The sequence below is a fragment of the Ammospiza nelsoni genome, chromosome 3, assembly GCF_027579445.1.
Source record: "Ammospiza nelsoni isolate bAmmNel1 chromosome 3, bAmmNel1.pri, whole genome shotgun sequence".
Classification (NCBI taxonomy): domain Eukaryota; kingdom Metazoa; phylum Chordata; class Aves; order Passeriformes; family Passerellidae; genus Ammospiza; species Ammospiza nelsoni.
Window position 1 is genome coordinate 32702999 of NC_080635.1, and position 22796 is coordinate 32725794.

Genomic DNA, 22796 nt, shown 5'->3' on the forward strand with positions numbered 1-22796 from the left:
CCCACGCAGCACACAGAAAATCTCCTCCACAATAAGCCAGGGGCAAAGCACTTCCAAGGTAAATGACTGTAAGCATGTGCTGCAGTATGCTTATTTAACAGTGCTGCAAAACCCTACTTAGTGAAATAACAGAGTAGTTGAAAGAATGATTTATAAAGCAACAGAAAAAAATCAATTGTGGGCCCTCTTTCACAACCAGAGAATAATCATCTAATGAAATTGAAAGCAATGCATGCAACACACAGTAATTGTTCAATATAAGTAATTATTGTATGCAACTAGATCTAATCTCTAAAATTCAGTGTTGCAGGGTACTGTTGAATTCTAAAGCTTTGCACTTCAACAGGAAGATTCAGCTCCTTTCCAGGATACCAATCCTTATCCAAAACAATCCAAACAATATCTAAAGAAATCACAAACACTGCTCAGGTACCATGGCCTACTTGTTATAGGGCAGCACTGGTCAAAGCCTCCCTACAATCAAGTAGTGAACTAAATAGGCTTTGCCACTCCTGTCATAAACAACAGTAAATTCTTCCAACATAAATCCAAACACAAAAGAGCAAGTGCCTTCATTATGTATGACTCTGAGGAGAAGAGAAATTACCAAACCAGCATCACTGGAACAGAATGCAAGACAGAATCTGCCTTGAAAACACACACAAACAGAAAGCAAGAAAATCCTTCCAATTATCATCAGAGTAAGTCAATATTGAAAAAAAAATCATGACAACAGTTTTAGTTTTAGCTTGGTAAGCATGGAAAGTAGCTACCATTGCTTCCCGTTTTTCCTTGTTCTGTAGTCCCTCTCAAGAGGCAGGGCCAAACCCACAGCCAGAGGTAGGAGCTGTGCCAGCTGCTACCACTGCTTCAATGGATATTGGCAAGGCCAGTGAGACAAGGATAACTAAGGGCATGTGCAAACTCTGTAGGACCCCTAGTATGCCTATCAGCACCAACAAGCAGGAGAAGAGGCTCAAGTTGAGCCTTGAACAGCTCAAGTTACCATTAATAAATCAAAACAACCTTGGTTCAAATAGTTTGGATAGCAGAGACAATCTCTTAATAGTTGTAATTTCTTCTGTTTTCCAAATTGCAATTTTTAGAGTTTATTAGTCAATTCCAACAAAGTAAAGTAAGTTTTAACTGACACAGAGTTACATCAAAGGCTAGCCAAGATTTATTCACAATAGATCAGCCATTAAAATGTACTATTTTCAAATTACAATAATCTAATTTTATAGATTTGGTGTCTAATGGACCCACAGCAAGACAGGCAACATTCCCAGACTGCTAAGCATATCCTCTTAACCAGTCTCATCCATCAGGGCTGCCGAACAACACTACTGTGGATGTCTCAAGAGAATAATTTCCATCACATACCGAGCACAAACTGCAAAGCCTCAACTTTTCATAGTCACTGTTACTTTTTTTTCCTTTAATTTCAATCCGTTGACATTCCTTTTAATAGGATGGGTAGAATCAATCTCTCCAGCAATCAGAGAATATATGTAAAAAAGCTTGATTTCCTATTCCCTGACTTATTTTTGTTACAAAGCCCCCAAGAGAAATAAATACATCAATAAAGAGTAAGGTCATTTTGGGAACATATGCAGTAAGTATTCCTCATGTAATTAAGGAATGGTTTATGGAATTCATGATGAATTGCAAGCAGATCAGAAAAGCTGCATTTGTGTTCCTGAACAAACCAATCACAACAACAAAGAAAGATGTAAGCTTTACTGAAAACACCACTTGCAAAAGCTCTAGATTCTAAAAAGTCTTCTTACATTCTCTTTAAAATTCTATTTTTTCACACAAGAAATTTTTTCCAAAAATTTCTAGCCAGAGAAATTTTCCAGACCACAGTTCTATTTCAGTTGTACTTTCCTTTAAAACAAAAAGCACAGAAATTAAATTTTCCAAAGAAAACAGCCACTAAAAACCATCAGCAAAGTTCTTCTCAAATCCACAGCATCCTTTCCCAACGACATTCTTCATAAATTCAATCAGTTAAAACCAAAAAAAGAGTTATAGGCTCAGGCATATAAACTTATATTTGACAAACATTTCATTATAAAAAAAGTTTAAAAATCATCTATTACCATTCTGTCTCAGCACATCCTGCAAATGGAAGCACCTCTTCCTGAATGCCAGGGAAAGTATTCACGCAGCAGAAATGTAAGAATTCAGTAACTCTTGTCTTATTAAAAGTGCTTAGCCCAAGTACTAAATATACGCCATTGGCAGACATTGATTTGTGACACTTCAGCTAATGTGACACTTCTGTGATGCATTTAACACATAAAGGACCCCAGTTTCATGCCGTAGAGAAGGACTCAATGTTAGCAGGTAGCAGCTGCCAGCACTTGGATACTGTTATTAGCACTGGCTTCGGCAGCTTGTATGCACAGCATTCATGTGCCTTCTGGTTCAGGCATTAGTAGCTACATCACACACTTGATCACTCTGTGAAAGGCACCTTAAAATAGAGCTGGGCTCTGGGCTCACTCCTAGCCCTGTAAACACACAGCAGTTTAATTGACTCTTATGTTTAAAGTCAAGGGGCTGAATTTAGTCTCAGGCTCCTCTAACACAATCCAGGAGGGGACAAGAATGACACGTGAAACAACAAAATACTGAGCAAAGGTAAGTATTCTTTTGAAACACAGATTGCTGTAACCCATACAGACAGAAGAAATCAGTCTCTTGTTTTTCACAGAAAAAAATGAATATACCCGTTTTTCTTAGTACTGTGTATCACTTCTACTCTGATTTGTTTTCTCCTTTGAAGAATTAAAAGCAAAGAAGGTGAAGTCCTTCCTTGGCTAGGCCTACAGAGCTACCCAGAACAGAATGGGAACCATGAGTTGATACAACTAAGAGGAAACATGGTGCAGTAGTTTCTGACTGTGTTTCTGACTGTGTTGAAGTCGTGTGCAGTGCACTGAAGCCAATGAGCAGAAAGACTTTCCCCTCATCTGACCTAGTTCTGTCAAAGATTCACACATGAAGACAGTGGGTGTAGAGGTGACACATGCAGTATCTTCAAAAATTTTGGAAGGCAACATCTCACAGTAAAACTTTGATGGGGAAAGAAAAGCTGGCTCAACTCTAGAAAATTCAGAGAAGATATCAGAAGCCTGCCTAGACCTGTAGGAGTACAATGAAGTGAACAAAACCAAACCTAAAAACAATTATGGCAAAAAGTGCCAGATGGACAGTCAGTTTCAAGACAAAGCTACCTGATGCTGCAAGTATATTCCATTTGGAAGGAGATACAGATTTAAAGAATCCTCTTGTGTTATTTTTTTGGGGTTTTTTTTGTTTGTTTCTTAAGCAGCATGCAAACAATATTTTAAAGACCCCATTATAATTGAAAAGACATTACAAAAATTTCTGGATTCTGGATTAGTGCTGTCTGTAATGTAACAGGTGCAGCATGTCCCTAAAGAGTCTGCGCACAAAATGAACAAAGAGTAACAGAAATAAGGATCAAAAGCTCAAAGAAACATTAATCTTTCATAAATCATTCTAAAATGCAAATGTCAATTAGCTCCTACCCAATGTATACCCAGCCATTGCCTACAAATGATTTTTACATCAGCTTGGTGGACAGAAGAGGCCCAGAAGACAACCCAGGAAAAACACTGACCATCACTAATGAACCGATTAATGGAGGAAGTGAGGAGCAGCAAAATGAGATTCACAGTCAGGAAATGAAAGGCTTAAAAACCTAATCACTTACTTAAAACTAACAGAACCAAAAGTTAAAAGATATACACAGCTATGGCAGGTGTCTGAGGCAAATCTTAATTCAACACTGTCAACACTCATCTTTCTGATCATATCATTAATTTCCTTTACAGTTCACAGGTAAGCCACTGTGTCTATAACAGGGATGCATCAAACAGGAAATAGAAAAGCTCCCCCTACATAGAAGGGACAGCAATCTTAGGTCAAAAGGCATCAGTGACCTTTCTGGAGAAAGAAAGAAAGAAAGAACCGGTCTTGATGAGAAATAGACATGAAAGAATTGGGAACTATGTGATCCACCTCTGTACTCAATTACTGAAACTTAATGGGCTTTGGCTCAGGCTTACAAAATAATTGATCTAACACAAAGGTCTTGCTCAAAACACACCACCAAAAATAACTTCAAAAAGTGTGCTTTAATTTTGTTAAACTAACCTCCAAAACCAGAAATTTAAAATGAGAAACCATTTTCTTCCTCTGTTAGCTACTCTTCCCAATAATACCACAGGACCATGGCAATTACTTCATGCCCTTACGTAACACACATATGTTCCTCTCCACCCCAAAAGAGAAGTTTTGTTTGTTACCTCTTACCGACAGTTATTTTGACAGTTCTTTTCTGAGAGTCCATCCTCATCTTCTCCCATAATATCCACTGCCGAAAATATCAGTGCAACCAGAATTGCAAAGCAGCATACCAGTGCAAAGATCACAATGCATCTTTGCTGGGACTGAAAGAGATTAAGATTAAAAAAGTTTTAATGGCATGAGCACATTCTAGTCAACGACTTGAGACTCTGAAACTTTTACATAAGATCTAAATTTCTTTGAAGACCTTAGTGCAATAGCTGTCAACATGAAACACACCTCAAGATGAAAACACTCTCAAAACTGTCCTTCATGTATCACCTTGAGATGTATTTTAAATCTCTCAGACACTGTTTAATAATTCATGTCACAAATAATATTCATAATTCAAACTGCTTTCTGTTTGTACCACAAGGAAAGCATTATGCATTAAAATAATGACTCCTACATTAACTAAGTATTTTCTGATTGCGGCTCACAGGTAAAGTATACACTTGAGGTGGCACTTAAAAGTTTTGTTGTGTTTGGTTGAAACAAAACATGTCATTGCAAGAAGACTGAAGAGCAAAGTCTTTTTTTTCCTATTGCTACAAAAAGTACCTGACATTGTCACTATGACTGTCACAGCCACTCAGAAACTTTGGGAAGTCCTTGCCCCACAATATCTATAATATAATGAACACAAATTCACAGATGATAAATGGGATTCAAGGAAACAATGGGAAACTGTTGCTCAGTACAACAGGCAATGCCTTCCACATCTCAGATTAAATATTAAACATGGCATAGCACTACCTTATGAAATCTTGCAGTAATAAATCAGATGCAGCTGATAACCCCCTAGATAAATGTGAAATCTCCTAAAGACAGTCTCTTGACATGAAATTTACATAGCTGCATAAAGAATATTCCATTCTGAAACCAAATGTTCAAACAAATATAATGTGCAATTTCCTACTGAAGTAAATTTAAACAAGACCACAACCAAATATAAAAACATCAATGTCTAACTTCTGTTGCAATAGTCATTTTCTTAATTATCATTGTTGCTCCATAATTAAAATGTCACATGTAGGAAAATGCGTCATAAAGGAGTGGGAAAGCATGAAAAATGTATGGGAAAGGAAACAACATCACACTTGCAGCTGATAACCAATTTCACAGTATTTCCATTGTTCCAAATATTTTGTTTAAGAAGCAACAAGTATCAGAGTAGTAAGAACATTTTCCCATACACCTAAAGAAAAGGCCTAACTCTTTAAAAAAAAAAATAAAATTCCAATACTTCCCAGCTAGTGTACTTCTCAGGAGAAATATGCTCATGTTTCATTTCAGAATAAATCAGATAAAAACACTTTATTTCAGTCAATGAAAAACAAAACACAGCAAACAATTTCTTCAGACGAACAGGAAAAACTAATCTGAAATTTAGTGACAAATGTAGCCTTTAACAGTAACACCAAATGCGTGGTTCAGGTTATAAGCATATTTTAAATATAATGCATATTATACACTTTTATACATGTCACATATATGTTTAAATCTGTATTTCTATTATAGTAACTAAAATCTTACCAGAATGCAGCATAAGAAAATGTCCTTCAGCCATAACAAAATATATGTTTAAATCTGTATTTCCATTATAGTAACTAAAATCTTACCAGAATGCAGCATAAGAAAATGTTCTTCAGCCGTAACAAAGCTAACTCATTAAAGAAATACATTTGGAAAGTTTTTTTTTCCCTGCTGCTAGGTAGAATCATGGCAACATTTGAAAAGAGTTGTAAATTACTGCACCTGGGTGTCCAGAACTAAGGCTGCACAGTGGGACATAAGAGAAAATTGTTCAACACTCTCAATGCCTCATACTACTAGCAAGAAAAACTAAGAATTGCCAAAGAAAAGTAGGCATTCAGGTCTGGGACACTGCTGTATGCCATTTCTTCATCAGGACACTTCAGGCTGCTTTTAGGATGACCAATGTTTTTTGCAGTACTGCAAGTGCACTTCCAGAAACACTTTGATGCAGGTTCCTCCATGCACTGAATGTATCACCATGGCAGCAAGGCAGCAAAGCAATTCCCATAACCAGCAAACCAAAAAGAGCCTGGGCTTGTTTTCTAGTCCTCAGGAGCAGGGGATGTGACCAAGCAGGGCTCACAACCATAGGGCTCTTTTTCCTCCCAAATCAGGCTAACTGCCACTATTCTACATGCTGGGACTAATTTTGAGTTACTCTGAATAAACTTGAAGCAAAAGCATCCTAGCTGCCACATGGTGTGAAAGACTTCATGCTATTGCTCCAGGGAGTGACTCCCATCTTCTTGTCACGCTGCCATGCGAGCTGCACAACAACCACAGAGAGCAGTGGGACCACTGGGCCAGCAGGAACCACATCAGCCTTTGAGGCTGGGCCAGTACTCACAGAGACAACAGGCAATGCTTCACTGAAAGGTGGCCACAGAGTTGTAAGTCATAACACACCTCTGGAAACCTCTCAGCCTGCTTAAAGCTTGAAGGCCAAACCAATATAAAATCTACAGAGTACCAAAAATCATACGGTATCACAAGGAGGAGGGGATGTGGGGGAAAAAGGGCAGAAGGAACAAATGCTTAAAGTTAAATACCAGGAAATCTTATGGCAGCAATTTCTAGGAGGTCAAAATAATTCTGAATGGATCCTCCTAATCAAACATTAATTTCCATTCCACATAATTTTGGGGAATATATTCAAGGTTTCTTGACCCCTGTGTTGTAGTTGAAAATTGTATGAAGTTTAAATCACTGTTCTTTCATGGATACAGCTTGTCAAGCTCTGCAGTTTGTGAGTACTTCTCACTGTGAGCAGCACAAGCTTAGTACCATTAGTAAGAACACTGCTATTCTACAAACACAAAAATAAAGACAGAACCACACAAACCTATTTTACTGCTCCTATTTCACAGATCCTTTATAATATGCAGTTGTCTTTGACAAGTATAATGGATTAATTATTTTACTTTTCCCTAAGTACCAGCTTAACTGTATGGTTACAAATAGCATAGGGAACCTTTTAAATCAACATTTAAAAACACCCCTGTGACTACAGTTTTTCTTTGAACTAAGTATAGCACAAAATAGTAAATAAAATAAAGCAAAAATTCCAAGTTTGTGATTCTCCCAACTCTACATTTTCAGTCACAGATCTGAAGGGTCAAGTAAAGACCAGTAAAAAAAAACTAAAGAGAGTAAAGAAGATTTTTAAAAGTTTCATAGTTCATGTTGAACTTATTCCTGCTGTGGTGGGTTTTTTTCATTGCTTTTCAATCTGCATATTACATTATAGTTAATGTTTGGAAAATGTTTACACTAAAATTCATATTTATACTAGAAAAGAAAGAATAAAAAACAGCAACTTGCATGAAATAAGTCTTTTCACAACAGTAATAAATCTTTATTTTCACACAATTTGCCATAAAACTGACCATTTTCAAATAACATTTTCCTAACTGAAACAGATTAGGATAGACCATATCCCTGCTCTATTATACCATCCCTGCATGCCTCTGTGTGCATCTATGTGCAAGGAATAGCAGGCATCATGGAAGAATCCAAAATCAATGAGCTCACACCACTGGCAGACTAGAAGGGACCTGCTGGGCTGCTCCTCAGACCCCTGTGTCAGTGGCCTTGGGCAGACTGCTTGTTTGATGCTGTCTTGTTGCACACCCCCTCGGCAGCTGGGATCCCTCTGAGCTTTTCAGACCTATCCTTCTGTTTCCTCCACAAAAATGCCTCAGCGTTCAGGCTTTCAGTCTTCAACCAAAAATCACAGAATACAGGGGTCTCTAAAACTTATGCAGTCCATCTGTCCATATACAGTTAATTTGTACAAATATTAATTCCAATAGATATTTGTTTAGCCTGTCCTCAAAAATCCAGAGTCGAAAGAGAGCCTGTAGTCTTTTCAGGCAACTCCATCCCATATCTAAGCACCTGACTGATGCCTAACTTAAGTCTCTTATGCTGCAACAACTCTTTTTTTCTTTCCTGTACTCATGGAAAACATTTAACAGAGCATTTAATTCTCTCTTTTACATATTTAAAGGCTGCTATAGATGCTAAGAGGCCCAAGGCCAGACCCCCTACAAGTTTGACTGTACTGACAGGCAAGCCCAGAAATTCTCTTGCATGAGACAAAGATTTGTTCAGGGCTTAAGGAAGATTGGAAAAGAAACTCCTGCCGGAACAAAGACTATAAAAAATACTGTGAGTAAAATGTGTTTCTTTCACCTGGCTCAACTAGCTTAAACAATATCTAACTTAAAATAAATCCACCAAAATACTGCATTACTAAAACAAAGCATGGGAATTAATTCATTTTGTTATACCTCTAGGGAGAGAGTGAGAAGAAAAGCCAAAAGCTGCACAATGGTTATTCAGTAACTGTACTATTCAGACTAATGTTTAATCTGGGAAGGACCTGCTTGTTTATTATTAAGAAAAAGGATAGCCTATGCCAATTAAGCTTATCAGAGCCTGTGATACCCATGCAGAATTGAGAACAAGAGCAAGAAAAAGGCCTCCATCTTTACTGCACTCACATTGCTCAAAAGCTGTTAAGAACACTTCACTGGCTCCTGAAGCTTTCAGTTTCTTCTCAAACAACAGTCATTTCTTTGAGACTGAGATTTTAATCAGGAATTTATTCTTTCTCCAATGCAGTACAAGAATGTCTTCTCCCAAAAAAAGAGCCATGAAATTGCAATGCTATTGCTGCATCTACTGATAAAACTGACTACATAACAAAACAAGTCATGGCTTTGAACTTGTGCTTCATTTTTTAAGACTTATTTACAGACTGAAGAAGGCAATACTTATACACCACACCAATACAGACTCTAAGAGGCAGGCTTTCACATCTCTGGTCATTTCATTAGTCTGCCCCTTCCTGCAACACCCGTAAACACAAATGTGACAACAGAAGCACTCGTCTGCAACACCTGTAACTGTTGGACAGCCCCTTAAAGAGCTGTTTGTGAGTCAGGTTCTATGGGGTGCTGCAATACACCTGCCAGAGAGAGCAAGGAGCTGGACTTCAAGAATTGGCAATCATTCCTGGATTACCCTCGGTCATGCGTTTACTAGAGAAAAACATTACTATAAATACTATTTCCCCTTAATCTGCAATCTGCATACACTAATAATCTTCATTGCAGCCTTGAATCTCCCAGTTGGTATGATTAATGCCAATAAACACTTCAAATCTTCTTTAAAAGGAACAGATTGCTAAAGTAAGTTAAATATTTTTAAATTGGCTGGACCTAGTTAGTTTCATCCTTGGATATTTAAAGTAGTGGCTGAAACTAACAGAGAATTTTTAGGACTCAGCTCTGAAAACTTGCAAGCTTGAGTGAAGTATCAGAAGCCTGGAAAAAGCAAAAGTGCTACCCATATTCAAAAAAAAATGGTGATCGGCCAGTAGAGGTTGGGAAACAATGAGCTAGTTATTCTAGCTTCAGTCTCTAGAAAATATGTAAATGGTAAGAAGCTTTTTCATGCAAAAGTCATGATTTTGCATGACATTGATCAAGTCTGATTTCTATCTTTCCTAGTTACAAGCCCTATTGTCCTTCTGAAGAAGCTGAAAATAATGTATACTCTCACCTCTATTAAAAAATTTCCTACAAACCACAGCAACTATGTCCAGATTATCACAGGAGAGGTGTAAAGCTGATTGAAAAATCGAGCTCATTGAAAAAATGGGAGGACGTTTTGCAGAATGAATTCTGCATTTAGAATGGATTCAGAGGATTCTGCTTTGTATCTGGTTTTGCTCATGTCTCCATTAACAATCTAAATTCTGGAATAGAAATAAAAAGTTCTTATTAAGTTTTCAATCAAAACCAAAGTAGTACAAATTGAAGACCAGGTTAAAATTTAAAAATGTTCTTGACTCTTTAGAGAGTATGTCAACAAAAACAAGATAAATTTCAATAAAGGAAAAGAGCTACAAGCAGGTAGGACCAAGTAGTTGCACATATACAGGAACTGAGAAACCACTAGGAAAAAGAATAACCAAAACTATTAACAGGCTGGAACAGATGTTTTAGGAAGACAGAACAAAAAATGGCAGGAGTCCGTAGTTTGGAGAGAAGAAGAAATATGACCAAGGGGTACAATACCTACACATGAACATCAGGTATAGTGAAGGCAGAATTATCCACCAAGTACTACAATTCCAGAAATAGTGGATGTTTATTGAAACTTCAGGAGTTAAGTTCCCAAAAGGTAATGTACTTTTTTATGAAGATGATATTAAGCACCTGGAATTTGTTGCCACAGGAGGCCATGAAAGCAAACAGCAGCAGGAGGTTTAAAAAGAGATTAGCAGAGGTTTAAAAAGAGATTAGACAAAGCTTTCAAAAATACATCCTCATCTGATGTTAGGGAAAAAGGCTGGGATGCACCCTCTGCTAGAGATGATGGGAAGCATGGAAACATGCCAGTGCCCACTGGTAGGCACACAGTACAGGACTAGACACACCATGAGTCTGAGCTGCAGAATGTATTTTCTACATTCTTAAATAGTTCAATTTTTCCACAGAAGGAATCAAGAGTTATAGCAGAGAACAACCTGATCATTGTGTTGACTTAGATCTCTACATCCTGCTATAATGCCTGAACTGCATGCAAGGCAAAAATAATCCTTAGCCTCTACTTCACGTTGGTGTATTTTGTTTACCTTTCAAGACTGAATGCAGAATCAACAGTAAATACTTAGTCCCATAGTTACCCACCTGTCGCAGACATTTCTCCACAGAAATCTTTCCTTTTGGATTTCTGTGTCTTTGGGAGGCCAGAGGTCTCTGAAGACAAGGTAAACAATTATTATCAGCTGCTGTGGAATGCAATAGGATTCACCTTGATTGGCTCATTTTCTATGTTTATAATTAAGGGCCAATCATCAGTGCAAGCCAGGGGACTGAGTCCCTGGACACAACTTTGTTGTGGATTCTTTTCTATTCTATTCTTAGCTTAGCTAGCAGCTCTGCAAACCTCTCTCTATATTCTATTAGTATAGTAATAATGTATTATATATCATATATTAATAAATAAGCCTTCTGATCAAGATACAAGATTCACCGTCTCTCTCTCACCAGCAGCGGCCCACTCAGGTCGCTGTAATAACTGGTGACCCCTCGTGTCAGAGCAAAGATTAATCTGATAAGACCAGAGGAGCAAAATTGCTGCACTGGGTAAAAATCCTGTATGTGTGGCATTTGATGGTTGCTTTGAAGTGACCTCAGAAAGTGGATTCAAGCCAGGAGCTGAAGAACCGAAGATCCTGATTTGGACAGAGTTCACAGCCAAGGCTGACCACAAGAGAACCTTTCTTCTGGAAAACCATCAGGAAAGATGATGGAAAAGAGCAGCAGACCTGTGGAGCTGGCCAGAGCAAGCTGGACTCTTTCAAAAGGTACTGTTCACTTTTCTATCCCTGATGAACCAGCCCTTCGTAGCTTGTGGCTGTTTGTATGGCAGACCCATGCCTTGCCAGAAGAGATTCAATTCTCCCCTTCAGAGTAGAAAATAATAGCCCTCTGGAAACATTGGTGCAGGGAAGACGGTTTCTTTTTGTCAAAAACAGATATCTATGAATTCTTTCGATGGGCAAAGCTTTTTGGGTTCTTTGCTGATGTCTTATATGCTTTAGATGCTTTTGTCTGGGAGTGCATGGACTCGATTATCCAGCGCGTCTTCAGTAAGGGACGCGTGATGCCTTCTATCTACCCAGCATTTATAAAGCTTTTCCCTGTCCTGAAACGCAGAGCAGCTTGTTTTCAGTGGATCTCTAATTGTTATGGCCAAGCTCCGTTTCCACCACCTTTGGCAGAAGACGCGGTGGGGGAGGACATTTTTCTTCCCAGCCCCCCTGCTTCACGGCGGGGGGGGGGTGAAACTTCACGGCGCGAAGAAGTTTTTTTTACTCTTTCTCCGGAGCATGCTCAGATGGAGTGTTCTCCTTCCCCCCCTTCTCTCTCTCCGGGGGAATGGGAGCGGCCGCTCAAGCCAGCGCCGGCCTCTCAGACTCCGCCTCCTTCAGATATGGGGGCGGCACCGGTCTCCGAGGTTTCCTCCACCATGGCCCTGCTAGAGCCGTCACTCCAGGAGATCCCGTCTCCGCCTCTCCAGGAGGTCCCGCCCGCGGTTGCACCGGCCTCCCTGCCCCCGCCAGAGCCTGTGTCGGAGAAGGCCGAAGAGACAGCACTTCCGCCGATTGACCTGTTGCTAAGCAACAGCGACGCTTCGCCGCTCCTCCCAGCTCCGCTGGTGCCCGTGCTGTGCCCGCCGCCGCTTTCAGAGCCAAGGGACGCAGCAACAGCGTGTTCCCACGCGTCCCCGCCACCTCCGCAGCGGACCCCAGAGTCAGCAGCAGAAAACGGAGTTGAACCTGCGGGACCCTCGAAGCAGCCCGCGGCTGATCCCACGCTCAGCGCGGTTCCCCCCCCGGTTCCGGCTCCGTCCCCGCTGCTTCCACCGGACGTCCCAGCAGCCGCCCTGGAGGCTGGTCTCTCCTTCAGTGGAGCAGGGGCTGCCCGCCAGCTCACTGTTGTGGCAGTCCGGCTGCCGGCTTTCAAGCTTGGCGGTTTGGGGGGTGGTTTTTCGGGGATTGTCCCATGGAGGCCGCCGCCTCTCTTGTGCCCTAGCGGCGAGGGGGAGGGGGCTCCCAAAAGTTTTGCCTTTGGTCCCCAGCCCAGTGGGGGTGGTGCCGTGATGCTGTGGGAAACAAACATTCCCAGACCCGAGATGAAGATTCTCGGGGCAGCTTCCATTTCCCTGCTGCTGGCATGCCTCAGTGGTTTAGGGGAAAGGAAGCGTCTCACTACCCGTGCTGCCATTGTGCTAGCAGCAAGGTTCAGGCCTGCGGGAATGCAGAGCCTTCCTTATGGGTTTGGCCTGGGATGCTGGGCTCAGGAAATTCCTGGGCCGGGCCCACTGCGAGGCCTCTTGACGTTTTTGGGGATTGTGGTTTGTCCTACTGGTCCGGGTCCCCCTGTGTGAGCCAGTTTTGGGGTTCCTGGTCCAGTATGGGCCAGGGCCCCCAGGGCCTTTCCTTCTCTGGCACTGCTCTGCTCGGCTGCTGCTTCTTTTTGCTTTTCGATCAAAAAAAAAAAAAAAAAAAAAAATTTAAAAATTAAATAAAAAAGATTGAAAATACTGGGCAGCAGCTCTGGAGCGCTGAAGCACTGAAAGGCCAGCAGAAAGGACATTTCAAAATTGTTCAAATTGTTTAAAATTGTATTAAGACTGTCAATGGTTTTTGATAACTATTGATGGAACTCTTTTGCAGAAGTCTGTTTCAGGACCAAAAGGACTCTCAGATATTCGAAGGGAAACAACTTCGGCTCTTGGACTGTTCCTGAAACTCAGCTGCATGGACTTCAATTTCCTTTGCATTGTTTTTGGCAATTTTCTTATATTGTAGGATTGCTTTAGTGAATTGTTAGTATTCTATATTTTATAGGTGAAGGAATTTCCTGTTCATTCCACATCAGCATTTTTCTTTTATTTTTATACAGCTTAGAAAGGTGAGATGTCGCAGACATTTCTCCACAGAAATCTTTCCTTTTGGATTTCTGTGTCTTTGGGAGGCCAGAGGTCTCTGAAGACAAGGTAAACAATTATTATCAGCTGCTGTGGAATGCAATAGGATTCACCTTGATTGGCTCATTTTCTATGTTTATAATTAAGGGCCAATCATCAGTGCAAGCCAGGGGACTGAGTCCCTGGACACAACTTTGTTGTGGATTCTTTTCTATTCTATTCTTAGCTTAGCTAGCAGCTCTGCAAACCTCTCTCTATATTCTATTAGTATAGTAATAATGTATTATATATCATATATTAATAAATAAGCCTTCTGATCAAGATACAAGATTCACCGTCTCTCTCTCACCAGCAGCGGCCCACTCAGGTCACTGTAATACCCACCAAAACAACAGAATCACCAACTAATACTCCAAAGAACACATTCTTTAATGTGTTTTCCAAGCAAACAAGAAGACACACTATCCAGCAGTATCCCTGTCTGCCCAGCGTCTTTTGAATCTGTATTTGATTTATAGAGAAAGATTAATATAATAATCTGAAATTTTAGAAGATCCATATGCAGGTAGACTTGGCTGAGAAAGACACAAATAAGTGTCTCTACCAAGGGAAAGACAGTCCAAAGGTTTGCTTTCCCCCACACCCAGGGCTCAGGAGCACACAGCCTCATGGAACAGGGGTGGGAGGAATCCCTGCCCTGGGCGGGGGGCTGTGGCCCCTGAGCACACACAGTGAAGCAGCTGCCTTGGCTTCACTGCTGTCTGAACAAACCTTTGATCCAACAGCTCAGGCACATAACACATGGACAGGCACAAGGCTATAAATAGAAAACCAATAAACTACTTTGGAAGAAATCCAGGGCTTTAGAGGTTACTTATCTGGACCTCCTCCACGCAGGGTTCTATACTGCAGAAAGATATTAGCATTCAGAATGTGACGTCTGTAAGAAATAAAGGTTTCCAGCACATAACCAACTAACCTCTGATGCAATTTGTCAACCAAAACTGGCATAAGAGAAGGGATGAAAAGCCTGAATACATTGAAGTGTTCATGTGCCATTTTCCCGAAATTGGGCCCTGACTTCTCATCATGATATATCGACTCAGCCTTCAGCATAATGTATGGCAGTATTATCATTTGGCAACGTCAAAAAAAGGCTATTGTCTACCCTAAAAATAACACTCTACTCAAATCTATTGTCTCTTGAAAAGAGAAAAAGAAATAAGGTATTGAACAGCCAATTCAAAAGATTATTAATACTTCATTAGTATGAAAAAACAGCATAAGATTTCTATATTCCAATATCTCTTTGTGCATTTTTAAACCTGAACCCGCTAAGTAAGGACTCCTACCACAGCTAGCATTGCAGCCATTACTTCACCAGGACAAAATATAAAAAAAAATAGAACCAAAAAATTGTGTTACACATACAGTACTTTAATATATTACATCTTTTATGTACAGACAGACTTTCTATGTATAATTTTATTTTACAAATATAATTAAAAATGGAACTCTTCAGAAATCAGGTGAAACTCAGCAACTAATAACTGAGCAAACAAAAATTTGGTCTATTATTTCCCATCAAGAGCTGGATCCCATAAGGCAGTATTTTGAGAAAGAATGAAATTAATAACCACATGAAGATGCAAATCATTAATATATTGCAGAACAGTCCATTTAAAATCAATTACAATCATCAGAGGACAGCTGGCTGAGGGGTATATAGCAGATGACAAAAAGACTGGCCTAGAGTGTAGAAGGCAAATTTCTTGCAGAAAATGCTCTTTCAAATTTTACACCCTCTATGTATCTTTCTGGATTCTACAGCATGCAAACCAAGCAGTTAGAAAGCCATACTCTGAATTGTAGGCCTACTTCTCTCAACACCTAGTTTAATTTTGATGTTGACAGTCTTAACTCCTAATGAAAAACTAGATGGAAATATCAGAATCTATAAAAATCAGAATTTTCCATGGACACAAAATAAGTAGTTGCAGTAACTTGCCATACTGCATCTGTCCCTAGCCAACAATTCTCTTGTTTTCAAACAACAGGCAGAAAAAAAATAGTCTACAGTAATACTGTCTTTTCCATACTTTGCTTGCATTCATCAAAATCACATTTTTGTTCTAACTCTGACTCAAGAATTTCTTAAATCTCTCATGGAATGAATTGTTTATTGTACATGTTCAACTTTTAATCTAAAGATTAACTATATTTCTATGAAAATTAAACAGAACGTTCTGAGTCAAAAAGAAGGGGAAAATTGTTTTTTCTTAGTTGCTGATTAAATATGCTCAAAACTTTTCCTCTTAGATATTTCAGACTAATTTTAAATGTCTCACCAGAAAAGGGAGGACATCCTACATTTGAAGTACTTGAAGTCATGCTTTTATTTCAGGTTTTATTTCGGCTTTTATTTTCATCTGGTCAAAGTGAGCTAGAACACAGAAGTGTCCAATAGCTACAATTATTCCAGAGTGACTTCATCCCAATTCCTCTCGATCAGTCTAATAAATATTGTTCTGGCAGCATAATTCTGCACCAAACTGGGCAGGACTGCAATAACTAAGACAGCTTTAGCTTTACAGGTAAGGCTCCTAAAGGAGCTATAAATGTTCTAAACATTTAGAACATAGCTGGTATAACAGCTATAAATATTCTAAATTTTAACTATAACCCTGCCATGCTATTGAGGCACATTCCAGCCTAGAGACAACCTGTTTAGATGGTAACATCCAGATATTCAGTATATTTTAACAGGCTGAATACAGGACAGGAAGCATTTGAGAACAGAGGACAGGACAGAGTGTGCTCTGGCAAACCATGGCATTTACCACTGCAACATCAAAGAGTTTCACACTCCCTGACAAAGGAGATCAGCAAAATGTTGGGCAGCTATTTTCTGAGCACATGATAAATACATTTTTATGTGCTAAGGAAAGACAATACAGTAAACCTAACAATATCAGTGGAAGCATATCTGTGACAGATCACTCCATATCACTGAGGCAGCCAAAAAAGCACCAAAACATCTCTGTGTGTCTTACCCACATGTTGCCAAGTTTCCTGAAATCAGAGAGCATTTGTAATGTAGAATCCTGTTCCAGAACAGTTATTAACTTTTGTGTGTGTGTCTGTGTATATATCTATATTCTTAAATATATATATTTATACACACAAACAGACATGTAATAATGACCATTAACACCTAACATAAATCTGTCTCTAAATCACAAGGAGAAACTAGAAGTAGGCAGTGCAAAGTAGCAGCATGAAGGCAGACCAGACTCTATGCAGATGAATACACTGATTTACACTAATTTACATTACAATTACATTACATTACAATATTCTAATTTACAAATGGAAATGCCTCTGTTATGTTCAAAGTTAACTACAATTTACTTTTATATGATCAGTAACTGCAGAAAAAAATTCTAGTAATGTACTCAGTTAAGTAATGCAAGATGCTGACAGCACAGCTTCAACTACAAGTCACTTTCTTTCAAGAAAGTTTTATATAACAGTGCTACTAATAAAGCTTTAAGAGAAACTAAGTGAAATTTTAAAGCAATGAAGAAAGTTTATTCACAGTGTTTGCATACGTCCTTTTTGGTACATTAAATGATCATATGTACAGTCTGCTCAAGCTTCATGCACACAGCTTTGTTTTGCTAAGATACTTTCAAAATGAGACAAGACCTAAAAAAAAAGACTAAAAATAAAAAGTTGTGGCTACTGGCATATAGATTCCATCAGGGAGCATGTTAGACACAAATTTGAGCTCAAGTGCAATAATGTAGAATTACAAATTCATCACTCTACCTGGAGTATGTGTCATATCCAAATTAACAAGGCAAAATACATTACGTTAAAGCTTTTCAATGAGACTTTAGCATTTAATCCCGTGATTGGAACAGGCTAAGAATGTATCTACCATCAATTACAGCATTATCACAATAAGTTCCTACAAAGCAATAATTCTACAGTCAAGGGCAGGTGGTGCAACTGAACCTGGACGTACTAACAAATTTTGTTATATAAATCACAAATTGCTGGTTTCTCTTCCATAAAGCGTAAACTGCAAATTGAGAATATTTCAAATTAATTTTTTTTTTTAAGTTTGCTTTCACTCATTCTGACAAGATTCACTTAAAGAAAAGTTCTATTAACTCTGTTATAAATTAACACAAATTCAGGAAAAGAAATTATCTCATATGGGAAGCATTTAATTTTAGCTCATTCTGAATTTTTAACTACACTGCAAGTACATATTGAACTAATAGATTTGCCATCTGGCCAAGAAGTTAATTCCATTGTCACAAAGAGCACAACCAGTGTGACATTCACAGTAGGAATATATATATTCTACTGTAAAGAGATATAAAGGAAAACAGAGGCTTATGATCTCCAGCTAATCAGAGATATAAAGGTAAACTAGTTAATTATAGTGATTAAGTGTATCCGATCTATGCTTTCTTTCCTGTGAAAGACTCAAGAGGTAATTTAGGTACCATGGTTTTTATCCTACAAAATTCTGTATTTGAATTAAATGACAGTGTTCATACTATATTTTAAGTAACTCCACTTGACTGAAATTTCCTTTACTGGCTGAGTAATATGTAATATTACAAGTAAAGATGGGACTGCCATATTGACTTCAGCTTCCCTGAATCTCAAGAAATTAACAAATATTTGAATATTTAAAAATACAATAAATTTATAAGCACACATATATACATATATATATATATATATATATATAAAAGCACACAAATATATACCAAGCAAGCAAACAATAAAGAGCACCAAGAGAAATAAAGACAAGAAACAAACAGCAGCAGGATTTAAGACCTCCATCTTTTAGTTCCCTCTACCACAGCCTCTTTCTGTGTGATATCTGTTCCAGATCCGTGCTCATTGTTGCAGAAGTATTTTTTCTACTCCTAGTGGAGTTGACACACACCATTATGGGTTGAGGAGATAAAGGTAAGAGAATCAAGTTAACTGGGCAAAGTAAATTGTTTCTGGATGTTTTTTTCACTATTTCAGCTATATTCATCTTTTCCCCTTTCCCTGTTTCACCAAACAGCAAAAAACAATTCCTCGCTGTCACTGTCTCACTCCAACTAACAACCCCCACTCTGTTCTGCCATTTTACACGTTCCTGCCTTCATATGGTGCAGACAAAAGCTGCACAACATGGACACCAGGTTTCAGAACCAGCAGAAGATAATAGGTATCTTGAAGGGAGAACAAAAAAATCAGCACCAGCAGGATCTAGTTTTGAAGGATCAAAGAGATTATTTTTCTAGAGAGAGCTGTAACCAGGTCTCTGCAGCAGCAGAGTGAAAACTACTGTACTCTGATTAACTTTTCACCTCTCACTGGAATTACCAGATACCTCTTCTATCAGCAGCAATGCTCCCCACTGTTTGCCCTTCCTGTGCTCCCTTATCTCCATATTAATAAGGTCAGACTCGTCCTGGTATGTTGAGATATCAAGGTGTCCTGATTTACAGCACTTTGTCAGGTTTTATTTCACAGCTTGTTTTTCTCATTTGCTACCTTTGCGGAAAAGGCTTTGTCCTCCTCTTTTCTTTGTTTAATATATTACTATAGCATTCCACTGAATTGGGCTCATTGCCTATTGTTCTATTATGGAGTAAAAATATTTATTTTCATTTTCTTAGACTGTTTATAGGATAAATAAAATCATTTTTACAAATAAAAATCTCCTCAAGAAGATATATAATAACAATCTATCAACATTTTAACTGACGGGGCAGACATAAAAAATGTTAACTTGGTTTCCTTCATTTTCTATTTGTCCTTCAATGTTTTTTGCATTTAAATAATAAATAATCGAAAAACTAGGTAAAACACAGCCCAGTTATGTAAAACATTTCCCATTACTAGGTGGCAGAGAATATCTTTCCCTCATATCACCTTCAGATATCATGACATCTGACTTGAAAATGTCTGGAAGAACTCTTCCTTTGTATTACATAATGTTTAAGTCAACCTATGAATTTAGAAGCTATTTAGAAGGAAAACTATGAATGCACATGAATATACATATTTACATGCGCAGCCATTAGCACAAAATTCTCAGTTCAATAGGAAGACAACCTTAGAGATTAAATATGATATCCAACATACATTACTGGTCAAAAATAAATTAATTAAAATATCTATCCAGGGAGAGAGCTGTTTCCATGAAAACCATAAAACATTCTGGTCTAGCTGAATGTGTGGCTAGTTTTATTATTGTTTTAAAGTAGGCAAGCACTACAGATTTTTTTCAAGACTTGCCAATTTGGAATTTTAATTATTCTGTAAAATAAAACATGGAATGAAGGTACAGTGAAATTCTGTCCTCTTATTCTCAGTTCTGTAGCAGATAATCTCAGAAAAGTAAAAATAGTGAGAGAGATGAAGACAAACTTTGAATATAAAACAGCAACACTGCAATTTGACATGACGGTGGTAGAAATCCCTCACTGAGGTTTCAATGCTCCTGAAAGCAGAGGAGGTGTATTGCACCTCACCACAGAGATGTTGATGGACCAGAGTTCCAAGAAAGAACGACTTCATGCCAAAGGGTGCCACAAACCATTATCACCTCTCATCCTACTCTGAAGTCCCATATTTTTTTGGTGCAGGTGTTTTATCTCCTCCCTTTCTTTTTTGACAATGAACTTTTTTGGGAATACTTTCTCAGGAGGAAAAGAAACTAAATTTTATGGGAAAAAGACTCTTATGGCAGGCTAGCAACTGATGAAAATTGTTACGGGCATAGGTTTGTCTTAAAGTACTTTACAAGCCCCTTCTAAACTGAAAAATAAAGTGCAGCTTAAGTTTTCAATACAGTATCAGGCCTTAACACAGCAAAGCATCCAGAGAAAGGTAGAGATTTATCTCTGAAATTTCAGTCTCAGGGTGACAGACTCATTCCCAGTCTAGAAGTAGTAGCAACAATTTATTAGAAGCTTTCACTGAAGAAAGCAGCCATTTTGTCATGTTCTCTAAAATTTACACAGACATCTGCATTTATTTTGCCACACTATCAGAAATGTTAATAAAATAATGTTCAAAGAGGTCTCAAAATATGTAAGTTTCCTCATTTCTCAAAGAGCAGCAAAATGGTAACTAATTTTTAGCATTTTGGAAGCAATTGGAGATATGCAGATCTTACACTGTTATATTAATTTGCATTTTAAGTTATTTCCTGAAAGCAGTAGCTGTGTAACACATGCACATTGTACTTACAAAAAAAAAAGGTTAGTCTTAATAATTTTTGCATTTGTTGCTTAAGGCTTAAATATATTCCATATGAATAAAAATCAATACAGTGTTTACTGTGTATTCTGGTAAAGTAACCTATGAAATTCAAGCAAAATTGGGTCCATATTTGTTTTCTGAATGTGTAATATTTTAACAAGTATAATTTTAAGTAATGTACATAGATACTCTACTTCTCAAAAATAGCAAATTCAGATAGTATAAACTGGTAACATTTTCAGATTACTCTGTGTCACCATGTGTCCCTGTACACACTTGTTGAGACAACAGTGATTCCCATAATTCTTCACATACAGATTCCCTTGGTATAGGAAATGCAACTCTAATTGCTTTTCTTGGTTTCCTAGCTACTTATAAAACAATAATAAATTCTCCAGTGGTATAGAAACACTAGGTATGTGCTTCTTCCACAGCACATTCAAAATAAACTATTCTTATTTTTTTCTGGGATAACAGACAACATTTGAACAGGACAAAACAGATTTACTGCAGAAGCTATATGAAAGCCACACCTGCTCATATTATCAGCTGATTGATACTCTATGTTCATGTCTATGTAGAGATCACTTTTTAATTACAGGAATTTATTCCCATATTAATCTATTAAGAGATTTGCACAAAAAAAGTTACACAGAAAGCCTTGCCCCATAACCTAAAAAAAAGTTACATTTTGTTGACCAACATGCACTGAATGAACTACTGGTAGCCATGCAAATCAACCAGCTTATTTCTGGGCTAATGTCATTGTATATCAAAAGCGTGTAAGAGTTCCCAAACTTTCTTGGTCACTGAAACCTTGCCAGACATCAAGAGCTACAATGGAAACCCACAACTATTTTTTTATTTCAAAATTGCAATTGCAATGAAAGTCAAGTAAGAGTAATACATAATACAGTTCAGAGAGTCAGCTACAGATCACTTAACATAACTTTTGTAAGTCATCAGTGCTGTCCAGACTACATCCAAACAAATTTCACAGAGAGAGCCTAATGATCTAGGGTCAAAATTCCCTTTTCTTGTATCTATGGAGAGATATAGGGAAGATGCACAGACCTCACTACAATCTAACTCCCCAAACATACAGCAGAGATGCTTGGAATAGGTATTCTAAATAAACAGCGAAGGACAAAATTTTGTAGCAGCTTTGACCTAAAGATGTGCATGTGCATGCATTACAGACAGAAATGTCCACAAACACACTAAAATATTCTATCACTAAAAATGACACCTGCTCTGCAGTAAGCTCACCACACTTGTTACATTCAGTAAGGAGTCACTGGGGAGAGGGTTGCTCTGAAGGGCTGTCTTTACCTACTAAACAGCCACCACGTTTGCTAGCACTCCCCAAAGCAGATTTAAGTCACAGTATGAGCCATGATCTATGACATTTCTCATGTTCTCTGTTTTTATTCTGATGGCAAACTGCCCATCTGCTCCTGCCTTTCTTGGCTACCCACCTTTCTTTGGTATTGAATTTGCTATTGGCTTTGAAAATGCCTCTGTGTATAATAAAATTTTGCCACTGTCTTTAAAAGGCGCAGGACTTAGATCAA

The 22796-nt window shown here is 38.3% G+C and overlaps 1 protein-coding gene across 1 annotated transcript in view; it reads right to left on the reverse strand.

Annotated features, from left to right (window-relative positions):
- The window catches only part of PLD5 (phospholipase D family member 5), a 167363-nt gene that overhangs the window by 91843 nt on the left and 52724 nt on the right, over window positions 1–22796 (reverse strand). Inside the window, exon 2 of the mRNA XM_059468744.1 lies at window positions 4351–4487. Coding sequence (XP_059324727.1) covers window positions 4351–4487 — 137 coding nt within the window. The remainder of the gene's footprint in view (window positions 1–4350; window positions 4488–22796) is intronic.